We start from the raw sequence: 26,202 nt of genomic DNA on the forward strand, positions 1-26,202 counted from the left end.
TAAAATATTTATATAATAAATTTATAAATAAATATATATAAATTTTGACTCCACTCTTATAGCATTCGGTTGATTGGATGATATCAACATATATATATATATATATATATATAATTTTTAAATATTGGGAAGTTGTAATTTTGTAAGAATATTAATTTGGGGACAAATTTTTATATAATAAAAAAATAAATATGTTAAAATTGAGCTTTTCCTCACTCGTTGTTTCCCTTTTCATCTAGAAAAATGGAAGGCAAAGACTCGATAACGATGTAGTTTTTAATATATCAACTTCTTCTCCTAATATTAACAATTTCAACTACTAAATTAATTTCTCCCAACTCTTTTTCAATCCTACCCAAATAGTTATTATTTGTTAATTATTAATCCTTAAAGTCAATTTCACCTAATTTAATTCAATTCCACACTAACTTAAAGAAAATGGCAAATGACTTTTAAGTTGTTCACTAGTGGGGATGACATGCCACATTATGTGTTATTCCACTCCCAAAACCTTAGTTTAATTAAAACAATTTCATGTTACTTAAATTACATTTAAGTAATCTAATGCCTACAACTAGTTTTCTTTATTCATGTGGTGTATATATTAATTATATAAGTTCATTAAAAATATATTACGAAATAATTGATCTTATATTTATTTTAAAAATATATTTTTAAAATATAAATAATTGTGTGAAATTCTATATAGCTTATAACTCAAATTTAATTATTATTTAGTGAATATAGATTGTTAATTAAATTTAAATACTGTAAAATCCAATTAGAGCTGAGAAATTTTTAAATATGAGGTGTTAAAATAGAATTTATAATAAGGAACAACAATACTTATTCTTTAAATTAAGCTTTTAGAAATTTCTAGCATATTATTTTAAGAGGAAATGTTAAATATACATGAAAGCTATCAAATAATATTAGCTTTATCGCAGATTCATTATTTGGTTGAAAAATATTTATGCAACACATATATTTATTAAAATTTAATGGTGAAAAATAAATAAAGTTTAGTTAAAATGATAAATTTGAGAGGTTGGAAACTATGTTGTTTTAAGTTTAAATATTATTATGTATTTATTAATATTTTTTTACTGTAACGATTTGAAGTTAGTGGTGTTGAATCTTTATTTTCGTAAACCGGACCGTAATAAATATTTATAAAGTTATATTAGAAGTGGATTAATTTTTGGTCGAATATTTTGTCAAATTAGTGTTTAATTAGAACACAGTGACTAAATCATTAAAGTGTCAAATGTTCAATTGTTAGTAAATCATAGTGTAGAACATGTTTAAACCATTGGTTTAATGATGGTGGACGATTATGAATCATATTATAAAAGAAAATGTAATAAATTTATAATAAAATTAAAGCATAATTATCGAAAATACCCTCAACATTTATGGGTTTTTGGGTTTGAGCCATTGACTTTTTTGATTTCCTGGATTGACATCCTCAACATTACAATTTTTTCACAAATCAACCTAATTTTAAATAGGAAATGTTAGTTGACCGCTAGTCAAGCGCTGGTCAACAAATTAGCCTATGTGGCATGCCACATAAGCACAATGTCATAGATGACATCATCTATAAGACCAAAACTATTTAACAGTTTTTATTATTATTATTTTGTTTCCATCTTTGTTCTTTCCCTCTTCCTCTCTTCCCCTCTAGCTGCTGTCTCCGTTGTCCTTTTGCTCGTCGTTGTTTCGAGTTTCCTTTCGATGGATACTTTGATTTAGTCTCAGAGCATTGAGTTGAGCACAACATAACAATCGATTTAAACATATAATCAATCAATTCAAAAGAATAAAAACCAATATTCCACTATAACAATCGATTCAAAAGAAGCGGTATTCCAATATGACAATCTATTTAAACATATAAACAATCGATTAAAAAGAAGTAGTATTCCAACATGACAGTCAATTTAAACATAAAAAAAATCGATTCAAAAGAAGCAATATTCCAACATAACAATCAGTTCAATCCAAATTTGACCAATTCATGATCATCCAAAATCAACCAAATTTGATTGTCCAAAAATAAGTATATTTTTCACAGTTAAGCCCCAAACTTTAAAACTGAATTCATCCTCATACAAATACACATCGTTGCCGCCTAACATAGTGGCACCAAAAATAAAATTAATATAGCTAGATATAGTAAATCAACTACTAATGACAAGCTTGAATATACATGGTTTGTCAAGTTGACAACTTAACTTGATCTGAAATTCACATACCTTTCGACTTGGTTAACCATTTTTTATTATGTTTTCACCAGAATACTCAGTGCTTCACAAGCTATCATTTGACATAATTTTAAATAAAGTTACCAAAGTTTTCGTCCTCCCTTTCATTTTGGCCGAAACTTACTATAACATTATTTAACTATTTTTCTTTTATTTTTACATTTCTAACAAGTTAGAAACCGTTTCCTAATTTTGTTTTTATTAAAAACATACACATTTCACATAATTTTATAAGCTTCTATCAATATCTTTTAATGACAACTTTTAATACAATTGATAAGATAAAAACTATTGGTACATATATGTAAAACAAACTTCAAAGATTCAAAATCTATGAAAAATTGAAGAAAAACATACCTTATACTTAAAATTTGGAGGAAAATGATGAAGAAAAAGTTCTTACTAGACACGAATATGAAGAAGAAAGATGATAAAAATATGTTCTTTTTCTTTTATTTTTATATATAATTATATTACTTATAAAATATTAAATAAATATTAAATTATTATTTAACAAAATATCATTTAAAAGTTATCATGAATAGTTAAGAAGATTTTTCTTTGTTTTTATTGAGAATAGTTTTTTAATACTATAAAAATATTGTAGGAGCTACTTATATTTTTGGGAGGGCTATAGTATATATACAAAGGAAAAATTACAAAATCTTAAACCTTGGGGATCTACTTATATTTTTGGGAGGACTATAGTATATCTATAAAGGACTAAATTGCAAAAATATAAACTTTGGGGGTCATGACCCCTTAGGCCTCTATTAGGCTTCAATTAAAATTACTAAAAAATAAATTGATAAAAATATAAATATTAAAAGTGAAATTTATGATTATACCCTAATATAAAAGTACATGTTGTTTTATTAAGGAAGTAGATATTGATTAGGAATTAAATTAAAAAACTAATATCAAAAGCAAACTTAAACATAAATATTGGGCAAATTACCAATAAAAGCCCCTTTTTTTTTAAATTTACCGAAATGGGCTAGGTCAGAAATTATTTACCGGAATGGGCCAGTTTTTACAAAACGCGTCCACGTCAGCGTGTTGTCAGGGAAAAAAGCAGGAAAACACTTCCTCAAGGAAGCGCTTTCCCCGTGTTTGAACAGTAGCAACGGCTACCTTTTTGACCGTTGGTAACCCCTCCAATGGTCCAAAAAAAAAACTATAAAACCCCTCACCCCTTTCTTTTTTTCACACTTAAATCCTTTCAATCTTCAATCTTTCAATATTCTCTCAAATTTCTCTCAAATCTTTCAAATTTCTCTTAAATTCCTCTCAAAACTCTCGTTAATTTTTTCAAAAAAGCCCTAATTTTTTTTTCTAAATTTATTTTTTAAAATAAAAAAATTTGATCGTGTTAGCAATGGCCGGAGAATTAATTCGCTTCGATGATAAACACATATCCGTCGAACAAATGCAAATGGTAAGTGTTAAATTTAATACTTAAATATTATTTAAGATTTCTGTCATTTATGCAAATTTAAATAATTTTTATTTTATTATTTCTTATAAAAGTCTGTAGATCGGATATTGCAATGCTATATCCGTAACATGACTGGTCCTCCATCACTGTTGATAGAGGATTACCTACGGGAAGCGGATTTTTGGCATGTGGAAATGATAGGCCGGGGGTGTAAGTTGGACCCGAAACTTATTAGCGCGTTGATAGAAAGGTGGAGACCCGAGACGCACACATTTCATCTTCCATGTGGAGAGTGCACTATCACTTTGGAAGACGTGCATTTGCAATTAGGATTGCCGGTGGACGGGGACGCAGTCACTGAATCTGTTCATTCTGCTGATTGGGGAGCAGTATGTTACGAGCTTTTGGGTGCTATTCCGGATAATATTAACGGAGGTCGGATCGAGATGGACTGGTTACGAGACACATTTCCGAAGCCGGATGATGATTCTACCGAACTAGAAAAAATTCGATATGCTCGAGCATACATTCTTCAGATAATTGGAGGTTATCTGATGCCGGACTTGTCACGAAACCTTGTACATCTGAGATGGCTGCTGAAACTTGTTGATTTTAGAGCAGCTGGTGAATTTAGTTGGGGGTCTGCCGTGTTGGCAACACTGTACCGGGAGATGTGCGGGGCTACGCGACCTAATAAAGCAAAAATCGGAGGTTGCCTATCACTACTGCAATCATGGGCACGGTTTCGCTTTCCATTTTTACGTCCTCGAGTGGACCACCCATATACATTCCCACTCATAACGAGGTAAATTTTATATTAGATTTTACAATTATTACGTAGATTTAAAATATAATCGTATGCTAAAAATTTATTTAATTAGGTGGAACCATTTGGCAAGTTATGCTCGATTACCTACCTGCCTTGAAGATATACGGTTCTAATAGAGCAACGGTCGGAAGCACAAGTAAGTATTAAAAATATATATATACATACATAATAAAATAGTGGATTCGTATTTAGTATTTAGTATTTTTTATTTAACTAATATTTCCATTATTTTTATACAGTTTCAATGGACACCATACGAGGATCCGGCAATTCGGGCAGTAATTCCGGATGAATACTTGCAAAATCCGAACACTTGGCACGTGAAGGTCCCATTGGTCAACTTTGCTATTGTGGAGATGCACCAATCAGACAGAGTATTACGGCAATTTGGATTCCGACAACCGATTCTTGTGGCACCTGAGGTGTTGGATGATCATCACAAAATCGACTTACTGCAATTGTATACGGATTGGCCGAGATTCTGGTCACACTATATCTAAATGTGGGAAGATCAGTATGATTATATACCTACTCGGGAACCGATCATCGTTCCAGAGTTGGCGTGCGTGCCGGAATACATGCCATGGTTTAGGATCCATGGCAAGCTATATTTACTGTCAGAAGAGGAGAGGCAGCGACAATTGCGTGTCCAAAGAGAACGATGTGGCCCTTTAAATCCTAGAAGAAGGGACGACGATGCAGGCCCATCAACAGCGCCCACACAATCACCCGGCCCAGCAACAGGACCTACACAGTCACCGGGTCCAACAGTTCAACCGTTGACACCCATAGTACAGCCTCTTCAGATGATGCCAGGTACGTATCCTAGCCCTTTTATGTATCCTAGCCCTTATAGTTTCCTTTTTCTAGTCCTATGGCAGGTTGGAATGCATGGCCTGGTTCATCTCCATTTCCGATTACTCTGAGTGGACCGCTTATCTATAGGCAGCTGTCGCACGAAGGATCGCAGGAGGGGCCGTCGGGGAGCTCTTCTTTTTACCAATCCCTATCACCTTATGGGTTTAAAACACATCCGCCATTAATGATGCAAACACCTCCACAGTCACTATTCTATCAAGGCGGGTCATCTTCCTAACACCCACAACCAGAATCCTCTCCGGAGCAAGCACAACCCTCGCCGGAAGCTGGACAAAGGAGGAATCCAACGCGTAACTGTCGACGACCTTCATGTGGTACTGAATCCGATCGGTACGGACATTGATTTTATTTTAATATATTTGTACAAACATTTTAATATTTTATATTATTTCATGCAATTAGATAAAAGGTTGTTTTAAATAAAGTAATTATAATTTACTTTTATATTTTTAATAAAATGGAAATTATTTTAAATAAGGCAACATTTTGAATATTTTTATATTATTTCATGTAATTAGATAAAAGGTTGTTTTAAATAAAGTAATTGTAATTTACTTTTATATTTTTAATAAAATAGAAATTATTTTAAATAAGGCAACATTTTAAATATTTTTATATTATTTCATGTAATTAGATAAAAGGTTGTTTTAAATAAAGTAATTGTAATTTACTTTTATATTTTTAATAAAATAGAAATTATTTTAAATAATGCAACATTTTGAATATTTTTATATTATTTCATGTGATAATATAAAATGTTGTTTTAAATAAAGTAATTATAATTTAGTTTTATATTTTTAATAAAATGAAAATTATTTTAAATAACGTAATATTTTGAATATTTTATATTATTTCAAGTAATAAAATATAAATAATACAACATATTGACAATTACAACAACTATCAACTATTGCGATTTGGACATGATCTACTTGTATGGCCTGGGTTCCTACACCATCCACATAACTTCTGTTGATTGGTTGTTTCTCGGATATCTATATTGTTGCGTATTTTAGTCGAGTAAGGTCGACCCTTTGATTTACGCCGCAACTCTCTATCCGGTAGCAGCTTAAACGGAGCAAGCGATACAGAGGGCCACTTACGCTCATCTGGGACCGGTGGGAATATGTGTCTCCACACGTTGTACATGTATTCCAATTTGTACAGTAGTCGACATAGCTCATGGGATCTAGACGAAGATTTTGACAAGCTGCAATTACATGAGCGCATGGATAACGAAGTGCGTCAAACCTCCCACAACCGCAAGTCCTATTTCTTAAGTGTACACGATATTGCCCGCCAGTAATACCTTGGTGCGGTTTGTCAAACTCTATCACACGAAACCATAAGTTGTCTCGATCGTGACACACTGTGTGCATAGCGTTCGTCCGTGCCTTCGCATTGTTAATTTCTTGCAATACCTTTGCGCACCATACATGGCCTCCCTGCATTTGGCCTGCATAACTCGCTGCTCGTTTGAAAATAGTGCCGCTAAACGAAAATATGTCTCTCGCACAATTGATGTTATCGATAAATGACGTGTTCCTTTCAGAACAGAATTTATACATTCGGCCAGGTTTGAGGTCATGTGACCATATCGTAAGCCGCCGTCGTATGCTTTTGTCTACTGTTCGAAAGGTATATTACATAGGTAGTTATGGCCCTCTTCGTTAACTAAATAGAAAACTGTCAATATCTCATGAAAACGGTCCTTACTTATCTCATACCCTGCCAATATAAGTTGATAGCGAAAATTACATACCACTTTTCCATTTAAAATAGATTCAATATTCCAAACGAAATTATATTAATAGAGATAAAGTTAAATAACCATGTTGGTCACTTGTCGTCGTTCACCTTTAGATGGATATTGCCTGTAATAGTTGGAAGCAATGTGCCTTAGGCAATACCGATGGTGTGTGCGATGCCATAGGCTTCCCTGTTGCTCAATTGCAGCTAGTATCCCTGTAATATCCTAAATTAGGGCTTAATTGGAATAGTGGTTTCGTGACCACAAATCCGAGATAGAAATAATTATTTTACAATGATTTTGATGTTTATGATATGATTGCATGATTGTGTGAAAATTTCGTGATGAAATTCTATGCCTAAAGTGCTTAAATTGAAAGTAGGGACTAAATCGAATAAGTTGCAAAACTTGCATTCTAGAAGTTTTTAGTATGAAATTGTTTTGGAATATTAATGAGGAGGTCTTAAATAGAAATTTTACCAATTTTAAGTTCATGGACAAAATTAGGACATGGAAGGAATTTTTGGAAAGTTTAGTAGTAAGGGTATTTTGGTCATTTAGTTATTAAAATGAATTAAAACAAAATTAAAAGCCAATTTTGTCCATCTTCTTCATTAGGCCGAAATTTCAAGGGTTCTCCATAGCTAGGGTTTTTCAAGCTTCCAAGCTCCATAGTAAGTGATTCCAAGCCCGCTTTTAATGATTTTTACGTTTTTGAGATCTCAGAACTCGATAAAGCTTATGTTAGCAATAATTTAACCTAGGGTTTATATTTGGAAAAATACCCATAGGTGAAATTTGTGTATTTTGATGTTTTATGATAGAATATGAAGTTTTAAATTATGTTAGACAACTTGTACTACTCGATTTTAAGCAAAAACGAGTAAAAGGGCTTAATCGGTAAAAATACCTAATAGTCACAAGTACATGTTAGAGTGAGAATTTGATGTTGCCATAGAAGAGAAAAGTGATCAGCATGTTGTAAAACATAAGAATAAGGAATAAAGTTTAATCCCGAGCCTAGGGGCAAAAATGTAAATATGCAAAAGTTTAGGGTAAAATTGTAATTTTGCCAAAATTTGAGTTAAGGATTAATTTGATAATGTGAGTATTAAATAAGCTAAATGTGTTATTTTAGATCAAGAAAGACGTGGAATTGACCTCAATCGAGGAAAAGAAAAGATTGTGGACTAAATTGCAAAATCTTTGTATTTTGGTACCAAGGTAAGTTCATGTGTAAATAATGTAGCATAATTGTTATTTTTAAGTTATTGATATTAATTATGTGTTATGCTGAATTTTATTATGAAATGTATGCTTTGTGGTTAATTTCAAATAATATGTAAATTATGTGAACTACTTGTTAAATATAATTGTTACCGAGTATTGATTTCGGCATTCTACGGAAGACGGCAAGGATAAGTGTTCGAGGAAAAAGCCCGTTTGAACCTTAGGAATAGATTAGGATACAAGTGACATGTCACTAGGATGGTTGAGCATCCGAACTCGTTGAGTTGAGTCCGAGTTCACTTATGGATGCGAATGTCCGAACTCGTTGAGTTGAGTCCGAGTTTGTGAGATGTAACTAGGCATCCGAACTCGTTGAGTTGAGTCCGAGTTCACTTATGGATGCGAACGCCCGAGCTCGTTGAGTTGAGTCCGAGTTCGCTTATGGGCGGGTTACATGATTGCTTGATTGCATATATGGCACTTATGTGCAAGTTATCCATGTATCCAATTATATTCGATGTGTTCAACGGGTAAAGTTCTACTCAAATGGAGGAAAATTTCGAGTTGTAAAGAGACGTATTGGTAAGTGATATGAAATGGATATTTTGGACAGGTATGTATTTAACCCTCGGGTTGAGTATTGATACAACCACGATAAGGTAATAAGATGATGAAGAATGATTAAAATGTGATATGTGTTTTAGTGATGTATGCTAATGTTGACCGGTATAACTGTTTGTTATGTTACTTATTATTTTCATATGAACTTACCAAGCATTTATGCTTACTCCTCCTTCTTACTCATTGTAGTTTTGGACAAGCCACTCGTGAGTCGGGATAGGTCGAAGGCTCACCACACTATCCGTAAGATTTTTGGTAAATGGCTTGTAAATTTAAGTATGGCATGTATAGCAATATACCCATTTTGTGTAAATGATCTTATGGTATGGTTGTGAAATGGTTGAGGAAATGCTTGATAATGATAAATTATGAAAATGGTTAGTTTAGATTATGTTTGATGTTAAGGAAAACTATTAAGATACTTAGTGCATAAAACTCATAAAAGGATGAAATTTACCATAAACAGAATACCGCAGCAATACTAACGCGAGTTTAAAATTTACTAAAAATCATAGAAATTGAATTTGGTGGTGAAATACATATCAAATTGAAGCTTATTATGTCTAGTTTCACATGAAACAAATGAAACAAGTAAAGGAAGTATATGTTAGAAGATATTTTAATTTTAGTGAAACAGAGTCATAGCAGTTTCTGAATCCCTGTTCCTACTTTAGAAATTCACCATAAATTGTAAAGATATAATTAGGTGGTGTATTTTATATCCTCAGAATCCTTATTGAGTCTAGTTTTAGTATAAACAAACCTCATATTCATATGAATTTTTTACAGAGATAAATGTGGTTCGTAGTAAACAGAGGTCAGACCAGTCGAGTCTTGAAACAGGGGTAACTTTAACTAATAAACTGTACTAATTGGCCCAACCAAAAATTCTAGAAAAAAATTAGTAGATAGTTTTATGAGTCTAGATTCAGGAAAAATTTACAGATTTTAATTTTGAGTTTCGTAACTCGAGATATGATTTTTCTTGTGACTGTGACGCAAGTAGCTTAAAAGCTGTGAATGTAGAAACAAATAATTCAAAGTTCTAAAAATGTTAAACTAAGCTTAGTAACACCTCATACTCGACTCCGGCGACGGTCTCGGGTGTGGGGGCGTTACAATCCCGGTGCCTCTATCCGATATAACGCATATATCAGATTGGGGGCAAACATGCATCCTTAACCTAGAAAGAAAGAAATCCCAGTCATCAGCTGACTCCCCCAGTGTTATTGCAAACACAATTAGAAGGATGCTTCGACTACCATCCTGTGCGACTGCTAGCAATAGCCGATGGGTATATCTACCGTACATAAAGGTATCGTCAATTTGTACCAATGGCTTACAATATGCGAATGTGTCTCGACATTACTTAAAGCTCCAGAAGAGACGCTTAAATACTTGGCATCCACGGAGCAATCGGTCGTTGTAGTATGCAGGTTCTATTTGAAGGTCTGTTATGCAACCTGGGATGTATCTCTCTAGCACTTGACACCACTGCCATATTTCATTATATGAAGCATCCCACCCACTATGCATCTTCTCCAAAGCCTTCTACTTAGCTATCCAAGCCTTGCGGTAAGAGGGCGTGTACCCCATTTGGTTACGAATATTGGCAATTAAGACTGGCACTGAAGTCCTAGAATCTGCCTTCACCGTGAGTAGTATTAAGCTAGCTAACATAGCTAAATCCATCTTGGGATGATCTTGTGAAATACCTGTCAACAAAGTACATTAAATAATGTAACATTACATAATAACAGTATTATTCAAAAACCTTAAATACTGTACTTGCAGCACATGTATGTGGACCTTTATACTTTTTTATCTCCCACAACCCTGTCCTTTTCCTCAACGAAGCGTAGATTTTCCATGAACAACTTCCGTCTTGCACTGCACACTTCGCCTCAAACTTATCGGATTTAGATTTAACCACGTGGTAGTTAACACCGTTATTGATGCTATGTTGTTTCAATGCACCAAGAAAACTATCCTTATTGGAAAACTCCTTACCAACTTCAAATTCACTCGAATCCAATAACGAACTTGTATAATCACGCGTTCTGTGTGGTAGATCTGGAAACTCCAATGCATCATCTGCAGATAGATCAACATTATGCATGTGGGCTGGAGGCGAGTATGCCCTGAATCGTGGATCTTCTTCTTCATCTGAACCCCCTTCAACATCTTCAGGTTCAGTTTGAATAGGCTCCGGTTCAGAAAATAATTCAACTTCTGTACCATCGCGGCTGGGCTCTCGAGGTGGATCCACATCGGACTCATCATCTAACCCACCATCATCTAGGACGTATGAGGTCCCCTCACTAGTGGACGTCACGGGGAGTACATCATCCCTTCTTCTGAGCGTTTCATAACGTCCCCAATTGGATGTAGATTGCCAAGTACTATAAGTTGATGTCGTTCCCCAGTACGTATTTCCAGCATCAAACATCGACCCACCTAGGTGCATGTCCCATCCACTAACAGAGTGTCGTGTAGGGGTTGTGTATTCCATACCACTACCAAAAACCGGCGATTCCGTGTTATATAACCCACTAACGGAGTGTCAGGTAAGGGTCGTGTATTCCTCTCAAACAGCAGCCACAAATGTATCATTTGGCGATGCAAATTGTACATATAACTCAATATATAGTGCTCCACTAGTAAGATGAGTCTGCACTATTGCCTCCAAGCTACGAGCACCTTTGATGTCGAACGGGTCATATGTTACTGGATCAATAGAAGCACAAAATCGATACCTAATAGACAACACTTTCATTGGTGTCATTCTGAATATTTTACGCCTAATCCTTTTACGAAGTTCTGTCAAATCTATGTTCTGGTTAAAAACCAGTCGTATTGTATTCTCCGGAAAAAAACAACACCATTCTTGGTGTGACGAACCTCACCATCATAGTAAATAACAGCACTAATGCGTTCACTCATCTTTAATTTTTATCCTTCTTAGCCTCCCTTTTTTTTTTGCTATAAGTTATGCAACCTGAGAACAAAATTTGGCTCATTTATAGCCCAAGTTATTTCAGAAACCACTGTAGCAAAAGAGCGTCCACGTGGGAGCTTCTTTTAGTACTTTTGCTGAAAATGCATCCTGCTTGAAGCGTTTTTGACACTATTTATGCAGATACGTCTTCTCAAAATTATTTTTCGAGACCATCGTAGCAAAAGAGCATCCACGTGGGAGCTTCTTCCATAATTTTCTTTGAAATGGATCCCCTTGAAGCGTTTTTACCACTATTTGCGTGAGACACGTCTTCTCAAAATTATTTTTTAGAGACTCATCGTAGCAAAAGCGTCCACGTGGAAGCTTCTTTCAAGATACTTTTCGACAATGCATCTTGCTTGAAGCGTTTTTACACTATTTGCATGTATACCGTCTTCTCAAAATTATTTTTCAGATACTCATCGTAGTAAAAGAGCGTCCACGTGGGAGCTTCTTTTAGTACTTTTGCTGACAATGCATCTTGCTTGAAGCGTTTTTGACACTATTTGCGCAGACACATCTTCTCAAATTTATTTTTCAGAGACTACTGTAGCAAAAGAGCGTCAACGTAGAAGCTTTTTTAGATTAACAAATAATTTAGTTAAGTTAACCTAAACCCCAAACCCTAATTTATTTAATTTTTTTCTTAAATACCCTAAAACCCTAAACCCTAAAATCCTAATCTAATTTTTTTAAAAAATTTATAATTAATTTACTCAAGTAACCTTAAACCCTAATTTATTTGATTTTTTCCTTAAAAACCATAAACACTAAACCATAATCTATTTTTTTAAAATTAGTAATTAATTTAATTAACAAACACTAAACCCTAATTTATTTAATTTTTTTCCTTAAAACCTTAATTACAAAAAACCCTAATAAAAACATGGGGAAAACGCTTCCTCAAGGAAGCGCTTTACCTACGTGGACAGAAAGCACGCCCTCAAGGAAGCGTTTTCCTGCTTTTTCCCCTGACAACGCGTTGACATGGACGTGTTTTGTAAAAACTGGCCCATTCCAGTAAATAATTTCTGATTTGGCCCATTTCGATAAATTTAAAAAAAAAAGGCTTTTATCGATAATTTGCCCACAAATATTAAAAAAATTATATTTATTAAAATAGTTCTATATGTTTTTTTTTTTCTCTAATAAAATTAGAATCACATCACTGGATCAAAAACTTTTATAATATAATATTTATTTATGTATACCAAAAAATATATTTATTTATTTATCCTCTAATTACTAAATTCTTTGCAGAGCTGTGTTTGGTCCCAGTCTTTTCCATTGTCCCAAAGAAACAGAAGGTGTTCTCTGAACTGTTTTCCACCTGAATCCTCCCCCAGCTTTCCCTTTGCCCACCGAATATCCTCTCTCAATTCCTTCCTTCGTTCATTCACTCTCTTTAAAATCCCTTCACTCTCTTTTCCAACCTTAAATCCACCCAAAAACCCCTGAAAAAGAATTGACAAAAAGAAGAAGAAGAAGAAGAAGAAGAAGAGAACACCATGAGTGAAACATTGAAGAACAAGTACCAAGTATGTGAAGAGATTGGAAGAGGGCGGTTTGGGATCATCTCTCGAGTGTTTTGTCCTAAAACCCAAGCCTCCTTCGCCTCTAAATCCATCCACAAACGCCTTCTTACAGACCCCATTGATCGACAATGTCTAGAAAACGAGCCCAAAATCATGACCCTTCTGTCTCCCCACTCCAACATCCTACAAATCCACGACATGTTCGATTCTGATGACACCCTTCACCTCATTCTCGACCTTTGTCAACCTTATACTCTTCACGACCAGATTTTACAACCTCCTTCTCACTTGTCTGAACCCAAAGCTGCTTCTTACATGCAACAGCTTGTGTCTGGTTTAGCTCATTGTCACAGGTTTGGGATCGTTCATAGAGATATTAAGCCTGATAATATTTTCTTTGATTTTAGAGGTAAATTAAAGATTGGGGATTTCGGTTCAGCAACATGGTTAGGGGAAGTTGGAACATCCCATGGATTGGTGGGGACACCTTACTATGTTGCTCCTGAAATTGTGATGGGGAGAGGTTACAATGAGAAGGTTGATGTTTGGAGTGCTGGTGTGGTTTTGTATGTTATGTTGGCCGGTGTTCCACCGTTTTATGGTGAGACGGCTGAGGAGATATTTGAGGCTGTTTTGAGAGGGAATCTAAGGTTCCCTTCAAGGATTTTCAGGTCAGTTTCAGGTGAAGCTAAGGAGTTGTTGAGGAAGATGATTTGCAGAGATGTTTCCAGGAGATTATCTGCAGAACAAGTTTTGAGTAAGTTTGTTATTTTTGGAACCGTGATAAACCCGACATGATCGAAAACACAAATTGATTTGTTCTTTTTATGTGAAATGCAGGGCATGCTTGGATGTTGAAAGGAGGTGAAGCAACTGCAGTAGAGTGATAAGTGGGAATTCATGTATGAGTGAGAAGCAAAGCACAAATAGCTTATCAGTGTTCAATATGCCAAACAAAAAGGGTGGTCAAAGCAACAGTCAAACCATGAATTGGTGTCTGCTTTCAACAGAATCTCCAGTTTTTCATTATGCCATGAAACATAATTTCTTCACATGGAGGCTCAACCACCAGGAACCTACTTGTCCTTTTTTTTTTTTTACATTTTCTTTTGGATTTCATCTTTTTTTTTTTTTTTTAGTTAATGTTTTAAGAAGGAAGCAAGAGAGTGTAAATAGATTGATAAGTAGAGTTTGAGAATCCTCCTCTTGTACATATCTTCTCTCCTTAATGGAAGCATATAGGCATAAAAATATTTTTAATTTCTAAATTTTTTATATATTTAAAAAATGATATCTTCAAAATGTATTTGGATTTAAAAAGAATATCCTTGAATGATAGAGAAAAGCAATGCAACTCTTTTTTGTTTCTGGAATGTGATTCTGCATCTTGTGATGGGCAGACAGACAGATGGAACCTTCAAATTTGATTGGATTTTGGCATATAAGTTAGGGATATACTTTGTTAAGGAGGATCAGCCACTTCGTGAACTCACAGCCCACTTTTCTTCTTCCAAACAAACACAGTTTCATCAAGGAAATGATACAACGAGATCATCACGTAGTCAAACCAAAATACAATAAATATCAGCTACATCCAGCAAAGACAAAAGAGGCGAAACCCACTTGTTAACATACATCACAACAAAAGACAAAAGAGACTACAAATCATAGGACTAAATTCAACAAAGCTTCAACTTTGACTTTGTCCCTCACAACAGAACTGTTTGAGATTATTTGGCGTAGGAGCTCTGTAAATTTGGAGTACTAATAGAGATGTGTTAAAATCAAATTAACCTATCCAACCATTTAATTTGGTTAATCCATCGTTGGCTGCATTCAGTTTGATCGAAGATTGATTAATAATTTATTAAAATTTTGATTATCGGGTAATTTAGTTTAAAACGAGATAATTAATCGAATTAACCATTTAATTGAAATAAATAATGTATATTTATAAATAATATAGTGTTTGATTGTTAACTTTCAAGACATATGTAGTATTTTAATATTTTATCTGTTGTTTTCATTTTCATTTAAAAGTTTTTGAACTATTAAAAAATGAACATTAGCAATATATTTTTATATGTCGTATGTTTAGTTTAACCAAAAGACAAAAAAATATAAATTTCAAATAATATTTCGGTTCGGTTAATGTTTTTGAAAAAAACTTTGATTTGGTTAACAGTTAAAGATTTTTACATTTCAAGTAATTCGATTAGTGATAATCTGATTCGAGTATTAACCGAACCGACCATTTAAACACCACTAAATACCAGGGGTGAGGGAAATGACACAGTAAAAGATTAAACACTCCCTCCGATTGAACCCATCAAACTGATCATTTGGTATCATTGGATTCAAACCCAATATCGAACCAATAGCAAATCAAAAGAAAAAAAATTACTTTTGCTAACACCAAATTAAATAATTAACTGAATCAGGCAAAAGAATCATGTTTGTTTAACACTTAAATTAAAAGAAATTCCTTCTTATACATTATTATCCCAATATTTGAAGGCAAAACCTCCATTCAATCTTACACTAATTTTATATGCCACATGCAAAAATGTGTTCATTCTAAAAATATTTGATGATGAAATTTAACTTGTTTGACATATAATAATAAAATTGTAGTTATGCAAAATTTAGTCCACATTGAATGAAAGTAGTGTAACAAAGTTGTATATAATACTTTCATGACTCATCATTGATGTCAAATTCAGGAAAGAAAATCATGATTCCTAATAGGGTTTACAGATATTAATCATAACAAACTGCTATTACGTTTGTGGCTTAAAACATAAACAAATGGACTTTAAAATCAACACCAAATTAAATCCGAAGAAGCCTAAACAAAACACCAATCATTGAGTTCAATTCGTTAAAGGTCGATTAAGATTTCATTTTTTTTTTATTTACTTTTTAAAATCAACATCATATTAAATCTAAAGAAGCCTAAACAGAAGAGCAATTATTGAGTTGCTTAAAGGTCGAGTAAGATATTTTCCTTCAATTGATTTTTTTAATAATTTTAAAATTTTAAACAATTGTTTTAAATTTTTAATTTTAAAAATTAATTAATTACTGACATAGCATCAATACGGTAATCTACATATATGCAACATTAATAAAATTAACAAATGTTATGTTTCCCAAGTGATCTAAGGATTAAAATGGTGAAAAGCTAAATGAAGAGCTAAAATTATATTCTTTTTAAAATTAGAGAGTTATATCTTTATATATTAATCTAATTTATTCAAACCATAAAATAATAGAAAGAAATTACCAACTTGAATTTACAAGCAGCATGTTTCAAATAAGATTATGTAAATTTATTTTAAGAAATTAATCCTCTATTTTTCTAAAATTTTCAATTAAATATGGTTTTTCATGCATTTTATTTCCACCATATTTTTACTTTGAAAAATAAATTAAGTGAACTATAAAAATAATTATTTTTGTTTGTTTCAGATTATATTTTAGTCCCTTATGTTTGAAATGTTATATTTTAGTCACTTATGTTATCATTTTGTTATAAAGTAGTCACTATACCGTTTCCTCCCTAACCGCATTCCAACTTGGATGTCCAATTACTGAGATAAAATAAATTTTTAATTAAATAAATTTAATTTAAACTGCCACATGAGACATTCAAGTTGACATTTAAAACTCATTTGGATTGCCATACAAGATTACTGTTAGGAAGAAAACAGTAGAGTGATCACTTTGTAACAAAATGATAACATAGATAATTAAAATATAATCTAAAGTGAATAAAAATGACTATCTTTATAATTTATCCAAATAGATTATAGTTTTCATTTAACGTGTTTTTTAATTTTAATTTTTTTTAAAAAACTCGTCTGTTTAATGTTTTTTGAGAGTTCTACCCTTGGGGGGTAAGGAAATAGGCTTAGAACTAGACACGATAACTTGTTTCTCAAGAAAAAATAAACATAATAAATTATTAAAATTATTAGATAAGAATTTACCATAAAAAACTCTTTCATATAATACCAAACAAGCTTTTCCTTCAAAGTCTCACATTTCTTCAACAAAATAGCTAATGTTTCCAATCTTTCATATAAGCCCTTTCCCCATGTCCATGATAAATGGAACGGGTAAACTAAAGACCTCAATTCACCATACACATATGTAAGCCCAGGTATGCCAACAATCCAAAGAAATGTTTATATTTGGTAACTCAGATATGCAGCTCCTTTTATCATCAAAACATCTTAAATTACGATATTGCATGAAATTGGGGGAAAAAAAGCAGAGAGACGAAGCACAAAATTTGTACCGAATTCAATTTGATGTCCCTGAATCACCAAAAGAACAACACCGGTTACAGTCCTGGCACACTGAACGAGCAAGACCTTAGTATATTCATGGCAGCAAGGGTAGCAGATAGTGTACAAGCGGGGAGAGAAGGAAAATTATGGCCTTCTATCTTCAAACCCAAATTTATATAATAAGAGAACAGATCATTTGAATTAGTTTCTAATGATTGTTTCTCTTCCAATCTTTTTTACAAATTTGAGCATAATATATGGAAATCAAAAGGACCTCAAAGTTGTCTTTACTGCAATTGTGGTTTGTTCATGTCATAACCTGGCTCTGCCTTCCACAATGCATATGGGGCTCTCATATCCTTGTGCCGAGGAACGACTGAAATGACATAGAAAACATATAGGGTAGTTAGTGACAAACTACAATGTGAGAACCATGGGAGATGCCAAAAACAGTGGCATATGAACATAGTTGACTTACTCATAGCCACGAGTGCCTATACTCCTTTACTTAAATAATTGAGGATTTACTCAGAGCATTTACCTTGACTCCCGCTGGAGTATTTCCGGGCTTTGCTGTTGTCGTGCTGCCAAAGACACTGGCAGAAGCGCTACCAGGCCTGGCTGTGGCCGTGCCCCCAAAGTTAAATCGGGGTTTTTTATCAGCAGGCTTCAATATTTGAAAGGAGCACATTAAAGTCTCATCCACACTCATCATGGCTCCAGCATTATCGAATTCCCCGCAATAATTGGGCGCTGAAAATATAGTTACAAGTTGTCGGTCGGCGAAAAACTCATATCCATCTTCCACAACCTGCAAATAATATATTTAAAATATCCTAGTTAAACATAAAATAGGTTAACAAATGAGACGTGCATTTGCTCCGGCTCATACATAGAATATTAACTCCTAACACATGTTAAGCATAAAGTAAGCTGCTAAAGCAAGTAAAACCTGACAACATAGAATATTAACTCCTAACACATGTTAAGCATAAAGTAAGCTGCTAAAGCAAGTAAAACCTGGTGGGCACGGCAAATGAGATCTAGGTCATGTTTCTGTAAAAATTCTGACACTTTGTCAGGACCAAAAGTAAATGAAACACCTCTGTCGTTCATTCCCCAACCTTGAACATCTTTACTGGGATCTGACCAGAGAAGATCACAGAGCAAACCTGTGTCTGGTACGTCAGTTGGGCGGTGTAAACTTCGAATCTGATCCAAATTATTCAGATCGGGAGAAAGGCCTCCATGCATGCACAGAATCTTCTCATCGATTAATGCTGCCACTGGAAGGCAGTTAAAACATTCTGTGAACGTCCTCCATAGCCTAACATTAAATCTTCTCTTACACTCATCATAGAACCCATATATGCGGTTTATAGAAGCACATTCATGGTTACCCCTCAAGAGGAAAAAGTTTTCAGGGTGTTTTATCTTGTAAGCAAGAAGAAGACATATGGTCTCCAGACTTTGCTTGCCTCGATCAACATAGTCCCCCAAAAATAAGTAGTTGGCATCTGGCGGCAATCCACCGTACTCAAAAAGCCTTAAAAGATCAGAATATTGACCATGAATATCACCTGAATGTCATAAAGAGATTTCAGACAGGAAAGGAATTCAAAAGCGTTCTATATAACCGTTTGGAAAATAGAAGTAAAAATTAGGACCAATATGATGAAAACAATTTGCCCCAAATGCTACCTCATACAATAAATAATAAAAGCTAGTAGCATGACTGCAACACAATAGTCAATTTGAAGTATTTTTGTTAAAAGAATTTATTGTTTCATGAATATTCAGCCCTACTCTGGATAATGCAGAGATTTTGTCTTGGTTTAAAATTTTAAGACGTGCTTATTGAAGCACTCCATACTTTAGAAATATCAACATGTAGCAAAAAGTTTCGTTATAATGTGGCAGAGAAAGAGATAGAGAGAGACAGAGACAAAGAATATATGTAATGTGGATATTCAATCCATTGTATCATCTCCGTTGAGTAGTCCTACCAAACATTCATGCTACACCAAGGAAAATTATCACATACCAAGAACCAAATCAGTGGTACTTTTAGAGCAGAAGATCCAGAATTCAAATAAATATGATTGGCTATCTATGCATCAAATTCATAAAGTAAACATGCAGCAAAACGTTCTAAACTTCTAGTTAGAGCTCTTAAGACAAAAGACATTACAAACTGGAGTCCTTGCAGGTTGTTCAGCTAAATCACATTAGAAATTTCTAGCAAAAAGCATACGTGAGACAAAATTAGATCATGAAGAAAACACTCACGTGAATTCTCCAAAAGATCTAGTATAGGACAAACAGTTTAAAATTTCCAAAAATTAAACACTGAGGACACAAACAGAAGGAAAAACGGGCACAAACAGATAGATAATCGAAGAGATAGGAATAAATAGCATGCCGCAGGTGCAATGCCACAAGTAATTAAAGAAAAAAGACAAGTATTAGGCTGCAATGATAATATAGCACAAATGGAAACCCTAACTAGATGAACATCCAATTCACAAAAAGAAAAAACCAAAGCAATAAAGTTGGGCTTCAAAAAAAGAATGACGCATGTCTAGGTGCAAAATAAAATATGGTGAGCCATCTTGACCACTTTGAAAACAACTGTAAAATCCAAAGCATAAGTAAGCATTATTTTGAGTTGGCCATTTTGATCTACGCTCGAATGTGAATTCATCCAATACGACAAGAACATGCGAGATAGACAATCATCATAACATTCCCACTAACTTGAAAACTTAAAAGATGAACAGAACCTTCTCCGAAGTCCAACCTTAAGCAACCAAAGACACAGAAAACCAGGTCATTCCTCGGTATAAAACTGCAATTTAATGAAATGAACACAGCGAACTAAAACATCACTCAATGAATTTTACCTAATAAGCGAAAACCATCCCAATGTAATATGAGAGGTTGCAATCTAATTCATGCTTTAAAACTCAGCAAGATTAACTTAACTTACTAATTCCAAGTTAAGAGTAAATAAAACCCAAGGTAATAAGCAAAAAATGAGAAAATAAAGGGCAAATCCAGGATGCAGTTCCCAAAAGATAGACCTTAAAGTCACAAAATTGAACTTCAACTCATCAAAGTAAGTCAAAGCAAACATATGGATCATAAATACCATACAAAATAAGCATTGGGTATTCAAAAAATAAGTGAAAAAAATACCACAAATCTTGATGGGGGCTTCAAGTTCCAACAAATTAGGTTGTTGTAAGAAAATCTCTTTAGAAACCAAACAAAGCTGCCGGATCTCTGATTCAGATAACTGAACTTGTTTCCCTGGTCGACCCCTAACTTCCAAAAGCCGGTTTATAATATCATCCAGTAACCCTTGATCCATTTTTCAACCCTCTCTCTTTTTGAAACAAATTGGGGTCTTCGAGTTTGGCCCCCCCCCCAAAAAAAAAAAACGAAAAGTCAACGGCTTTTTTTCTTCTTTTCTGAGGGATGCAAAAGGGTAAACAGAACGAAGAACAGCAGGCAGTCCAGCGAAGAAAGAGCGAATTGGCGATATCGTTCTAGAGAAATTGAGCCTTTTGTATGTGTGTATAGGGTTTTGGTTGAAGAGCTAAAGGCGAAAAAAAAGGGCATGTAGAAAACAAAGATGAAAATTTTATTTATGAATTTTAGTTTATGTTTGTGAATTATTATTATTATGAGTAAAATTACATTAAAGGAAATAACTTTAATCAATAAATAAAAGCATTATGTCAAATTCAATTTTAAAAATATAAAAAAATCAGAACCGCTTAAATTAATCAAAATATGAATAAAAAGTGAAATGAAAATAATTAATTTATTGGATAATATTATTTTAATTTTCAATACCATGGAATGACTTGAGTAAGTTAGGTAATATCTATCTATACCTACTATCATTAACTTATTTATTAATATCAAGTAAGTTGATGAAATAAAAATAATAATTATTTTTATAAAAAATATTTTTAACGGACTCATTTTTATCTAGGTTCAATTATTAATGAGATAATATAATATTTTCTCCTAACTAAATTCACTTTAATATTTGTATTGCTTTTATCAAAAAATATTTGTATATTTTAGTTCAGTTTGACACCTAAACTTAATATTTAGATTCATTTTGGTTTTGAATTAAGATTCCATTAAGATTGAATGATGTGATTAGTATTCTTAGAACATAACTGGACTAGTAATTGATGGGATCAAGAATTGACTAATATACTTGTCCAATGTTCAAACAAAAGAGTTGACTTTGAACTCGCTTAACTACAAAAAACTCAAAATTGATAAAAATAAAAATAAAAATTGAGAAAAACCAAGAGTTGAATATGTTTAATATTTTTTTATTTTATAAAATTGTAATTCTTTATTTTAAATGTTGTTGGTATTGTAGTTGAATTGATCAAATCGATTGGACCAAAAATCAATCGTATGATTGATTCTAATATTAATTCAGTTATTAAAATATTGTATGTAACACTTTAAAAGTTTTTAGGTGATGACATGTCACAATCTTAAAATACCATAAGATAAAATTTTTTAGTTGATGACATGTCACAATCTTAAAATACCATAAGACAAACTTTTATATTTTTTAAGTTCATAGATCAAAATAACCTAATTGCTAAGTTCAAGAGTAAAAATTATATTATTCTATTCTTGATAAACTATCCATTATTTACATTTTCTAAAAATAGATTATTTCTCTTTAATTCAAACTAGTCGATTTAGTCTTTAACTTAATTATCATGAACATTGTTGCATTTTCAAGAAGGCGTGGATTTAAGTGCATTAAAACACATTATTATCTTATTTATGAGTTAAGGAGGATTGTAGCTAGTTTTAAATATTGTATAAAAAAAACAGATATAATCGAACTAATAATAAAATTATATAAAATATATTATTATATTTTTGAAAGGATTATTTTATAATAAAAAATTTATAAAAGAAATATATGTATTTCACCCCAAGGGGGTAATAAGTTGTAGTAATAGGAAAAGTGTAAGACTTGTATTGAACTTAGGAGTCAGAATCGGATTTAATATAAATAAAAACGACTTTGGTGTTTTTCACTTTTTCTTAAGAGCACGTGCAATCCTTAATGTCACGTGACAAATATAAGAAACAACCCCCAATTTTCTTCCGTCTTCAACCTATTGCGAAAATCCAGATTTTGTCAGCGTTTCTCACCAACCAAACGCTGTTAAGGGAAAAACAATGAGAAAAGCAGGGCCAAGAAAGGAAGGGAACTACACGAATCCATGTTTAACGATGCATCAGCCATGGGCTTCATTGTTAGTTTATGGGATCAAACGTATAGAAGGCAGGTCTTGGCCTGCTCCAATCAGAGGTATCCGCTCTTTTTTCTTTAAATAAAGCTTTCAAATTTATGCATAAATCCTAATACCCTATTTTTTGGGGGGTTATATTTCATGGGTTTTTTTTTTTTGATAAAAACTCTTACCATATGTATGATTTTTTTTGGAAAAAGTACCAACTTTTATGCTTTTCATGGTTATATTTTTCTCAATAGTATAGGATTTTAAGTTATGGGGTTGATTGATCCTTAGTAAGGCTAGGAGCTTTGGTGCTTCCATTATTTTCCTTCCCAATAGTTTCTTTACTCAATAGTGAAGAAAAGGTTCAGGTTTTTAACTGCTTTGTATCGTAACTTAATTTGGAGTTTTTTATTTTTGTTTTCTTTACTTCTTATAGAAACCATGCTTGTTGTTAGGAGTAAAAGAAGTTCCAATTTTTTTTCTTTGATTGTTTTTCAATCTTACAATTACTGATTTTCAATTTGTTTTGATTATTTTGACCTAATTAGCTGATTAATGGTTGGGACACTTATAATTGAAGTTGATAAAGTGACTCCATAATAAGCATTAGGGTGAGGTAGTCTGAATTAAGAGGGATATATAACTTTTGATGGTAATAGAAGCATAAATATGCTGCCAATTTTGATGGTACTTTAGTTTACTACAATAAGTAGACGTTCAAGCTCTGGTAAGCAATAAGTTTTTCATGTCCAGTTGAAACGGACTATTCTTAAATGGGAAAGTGTTTCTAGAAGACCCCAGCAAGATGTTCTGTTTAAATTCTTTGCATTAGCCCTGAAGAGGGAATGTCTATATCGATCTAGAGAAATGAAAATTTCTTTTCCATACTTCGAAATCAACCTGCCTCTAAGTGATATTATATTTTTGTTCCAGGCCGCCTTTGGATACATGCTGCCAGTAAAGTCCCGGATGAATCTACGATCAAAGCAATGGAGGATTTCTATAGGGAAATTTACGCATTGAATGGAATTACCGATATTAAATTTCCAGAACATTACCCTATCTCAAGACTGCTAGGTTAGTCCTTTCTATACTAATCTGATCTCTTTTGGTATTCCTGGTGCTTTATTGCTTGTTTTTGGTTTTTGCATTATTTACTGAAATCAGTACATTGCAAATCGATAAAATAATTTTTTTGAAAGCGGAAAGATTTCATCTGAATTTCGAATGATCTCCTTTTCTTATTTCTTTCTAATCTAGATTAATTATTCCGTGGCATAGGGTGTGTCGAAGTGGTTGGCTGTTTGACATGTGAAGAATTGGTTCAATGGGAGGCACTACCTGAAGGGGTGGGCAACTTAGCTTTTCTTCCCTTTATGTTATTCAGTGCTCAACATGATATGCAACAATTTCGATCCACTCATTTTTCTTTCTTGTTTTTCTTTGTGTACCCAGGTTAGGCTAGAAGGACAAACTGATTTTTGCTGGCTCTGTGAACAACCAAAGGTTTTACTTTCACGTTTGATGGTTCCTATTCTATTTATTCTCTTATTCTGTTTCTTTCCAATTAGATATTATATTGTGATTGGTTTTTCTTTTTGGGTTCGTTGTAGAAATTGTTAGTTCCATTCGAGATGCGAGGATACCAGCGTGTTTATAATTTGGAAAAGAAGGTAAACTCATGCTTATGCGACTCTCTCAATTTGCTCTGAATTGGTATTGATGGAAATATTTCTAACAGATATATGAGGCTGCTGTTAGAGGCCTTGTCCCAGTTGATGGTCCGGCACCTGTAAAATTTCCATTACCAAACCTGAGGGATCCTTTCTCCTTGAAGCCGGGATCGATTGTGGCTTCCTTTTCTAATTCAAAAGCATCTGCCATTGAGAAATCATCTAGTCTCAGTGCAGCAATAGCTGGTGCACGAGCAGCTGCTACACAGTTTTCAAAGGACCAAAATATCCGTACAAATGCCATCCTGAACAGTGCACCTGATTCAACATCGACTGAAACACGGACGATATTTATAGAAGATGATAGAATACCTGATGGTAACTTAAAGGAAGGATCCATGGAGGCAAATTCAGCCTCAAAGCAAAGTGACTATGTCGAGGAAGAGGGAAGCAGTAGTCGCAATCAACCTCCTACACGTCCAGAACAGGATTCAGGTGCCCCATCTAAGGTAAGCACTCATTTACTTCAATATGATTTCTGGTGTTTTAACTCTAAAGTATCAGTGTTTGACATACATTCGTATACGAGGAAGGAGATATAATCTTTCAAATACCTTGGCAAAAAACTTGGAAAAATTGAAGATATGTATATCTGATTGCTCCATGTTCATTTTTTTTAGATTTTTGCTGCGGCGTTAAGGGGGCTGAAGCCATCGTGAATCTCAAGTTGTCAACTAATTCTTAGGGCAAGGAGCTTGTATAATTCATTTTCTTCATTAATCTTTTTCCATTTTAATGTATGATTCAATTATCCTTGTATGTTTCTGGTTCTTAGGGCTTGGTTTATGTGTTGAATTTTCATGGATTATTCTAATTTTATAAACTCTTGACATAATGTAGAAACGATAACTATTTCATGCAAGAGTGGATTCTCCAGCATTATTTTTCAGTTTACTGCTTTTTTAATATGTAGTTAATGAGTAATGACATTCACCATTAACAAATAGTTTCTATACATGTGTGCTTTTATATGTATATTTTGGAAGTGAAAGACAATGCATTTTCTGTCAAAAAAAGGAAAAAATTATCTGTATTTACATAAAATATTAACCATAATTTGATGGTCAGAGAAAAGACCGGATCAAAGCCAACCCAAACTTCTGTCATTTCCCTAGAGACGAAATCATCGTGCATGCTTATTGATGTCTTATATCTAAACACATTTGAGTATGGCACATAGAAACGATCTTCAAAAGGTTTTTACATTAACGTAAGTGGATATTTTTTTTTTATTTATGTTAGTTGGAAATTGAATATATAATTAAACCAGGTTGGTGGGGCGACCCTTAAATTTTAAATCGATTTAGTTATATTTATTAAATTATATTAT

General features: G+C 33.2%; 4 protein-coding genes across 4 annotated transcripts; 3 read left to right on the top strand and 1 right to left on the bottom strand.

Moving 5' to 3' along the window:
- The first annotated feature begins 3,833 nt into the window (after nt 1-3,833).
- LOC108462587 (serine/threonine-protein phosphatase 7 long form homolog) lies at nt 3,834-4,955 on the top strand. Its single transcript, XM_053024605.1, has 3 exons — nt 3,834-4,416; nt 4,587-4,670; nt 4,861-4,955. The coding sequence occupies exons 1-3, from the start codon at nt 3,834-3,836 to the stop codon at nt 4,953-4,955; spliced, it is 762 nt and encodes a 253-aa protein (XP_052880565.1).
- Nucleotides 4,956-13,251: 8,296 nt separating this feature from the next.
- Nucleotides 13,252-14,815, top strand: LOC108463439 (phosphoenolpyruvate carboxylase kinase 1-like). The gene is made up of 2 exons (XM_017763379.2): nt 13,252-14,304; nt 14,388-14,815. Exons 1-2 carry the CDS (start codon nt 13,521-13,523, stop codon nt 14,432-14,434), a joined length of 831 nt encoding a protein of 276 aa, XP_017618868.2. The 5' UTR covers nt 13,252-13,520; the 3' UTR covers nt 14,435-14,815.
- A 2,719-nt stretch (nt 14,816-17,534) lies between these two features.
- LOC108464433 (serine/threonine-protein phosphatase PP1-like) lies at nt 17,535-21,516 on the bottom strand. The gene is made up of 4 exons (XM_017764731.2): nt 21,041-21,516; nt 18,863-19,422; nt 18,384-18,653; nt 17,535-18,218 (listed from the first exon to the last, which is right to left on the bottom strand). Exons 1-4 carry the CDS (start codon nt 21,213-21,215, stop codon nt 18,195-18,197), a joined length of 1,029 nt encoding a protein of 342 aa, XP_017620220.1. The 5' UTR covers nt 21,216-21,516; the 3' UTR covers nt 17,535-18,194.
- Nucleotides 21,517-22,936: 1,420 nt separating this feature from the next.
- LOC108462932 (uncharacterized) lies at nt 22,937-25,734 on the top strand. Its single transcript, XM_017762846.2, has 7 exons — nt 22,937-23,210; nt 24,073-24,216; nt 24,421-24,488; nt 24,595-24,645; nt 24,753-24,812; nt 24,881-25,321; nt 25,493-25,734. The coding sequence occupies exons 1-7, from the start codon at nt 23,078-23,080 to the stop codon at nt 25,529-25,531; spliced, it is 936 nt and encodes a 311-aa protein (XP_017618335.1). The 5' UTR covers nt 22,937-23,077; the 3' UTR covers nt 25,532-25,734.
- The last annotated feature ends 468 nt before the right edge of the window (nt 25,735-26,202 follow it).

This window comes from Gossypium arboreum, chromosome 13 (assembly GCF_025698485.1).
Source record: "Gossypium arboreum isolate Shixiya-1 chromosome 13, ASM2569848v2, whole genome shotgun sequence".
Lineage (NCBI taxonomy): Eukaryota > Viridiplantae > Streptophyta > Magnoliopsida > Malvales > Malvaceae > Gossypium > Gossypium arboreum.

What these genes read in the sequence shown, in the direction of transcription:
- LOC108462587 (XM_053024605.1), top strand. Translation starts at nt 3,834, where the DNA reads ATGACTGGTCCTCCATCACTGTTGATAGAGGATTACCTACGGGAAGCG. An exon ending in TAATAAAGCAAAAATCGGAG is followed by an intron (nt 4,417 to 4,586) that starts GTTGCCTATCAC and finishes TTATTTAATTAG; the next exon opens with GTGGAACCATTTGGCAAGTT. An exon ending in AGCAACGGTCGGAAGCACAA is followed by an intron (nt 4,671 to 4,860) that starts GTAAGTATTAAA and finishes TGGCACGTGAAG; the next exon opens with GTCCCATTGGTCAACTTTGC.
- LOC108463439 (XM_017763379.2), top strand. Translation starts at nt 13,521, where the DNA reads ATGAGTGAAACATTGAAGAACAAGTACCAAGTATGTGAAGAGATTGGA. An exon ending in ATCTGCAGAACAAGTTTTGA is followed by an intron (nt 14,305 to 14,387) that starts GTAAGTTTGTTA and finishes TGTGAAATGCAG; the next exon opens with GGCATGCTTGGATGTTGAAA.
- LOC108464433 (XM_017764731.2), bottom strand. Translation starts at nt 21,215, where the DNA reads ATGGATCAAGGGTTACTGGATGATATTATAAACCGGCTTTTGGAAGTT. An exon ending in AGCCCCCATCAAGATTTGTG is followed by an intron (nt 19,423 to 21,040) that starts GTATTTTTTTCA and finishes TATGACATTCAG; the next exon opens with GTGATATTCATGGTCAATAT. An exon ending in TCATTTGCCGTGCCCACCAG is followed by an intron (nt 18,654 to 18,862) that starts GTTTTACTTGCT and finishes TATTATTTGCAG; the next exon opens with GTTGTGGAAGATGGATATGA.
- LOC108462932 (XM_017762846.2), top strand. Translation starts at nt 23,078, where the DNA reads ATGAGAAAAGCAGGGCCAAGAAAGGAAGGGAACTACACGAATCCATGT. An exon ending in TTGGCCTGCTCCAATCAGAG is followed by an intron (nt 23,211 to 24,072) that starts GTATCCGCTCTT and finishes TTTTTGTTCCAG; the next exon opens with GCCGCCTTTGGATACATGCT. An exon ending in CCCTATCTCAAGACTGCTAG is followed by an intron (nt 24,217 to 24,420) that starts GTTAGTCCTTTC and finishes TCCGTGGCATAG; the next exon opens with GGTGTGTCGAAGTGGTTGGC.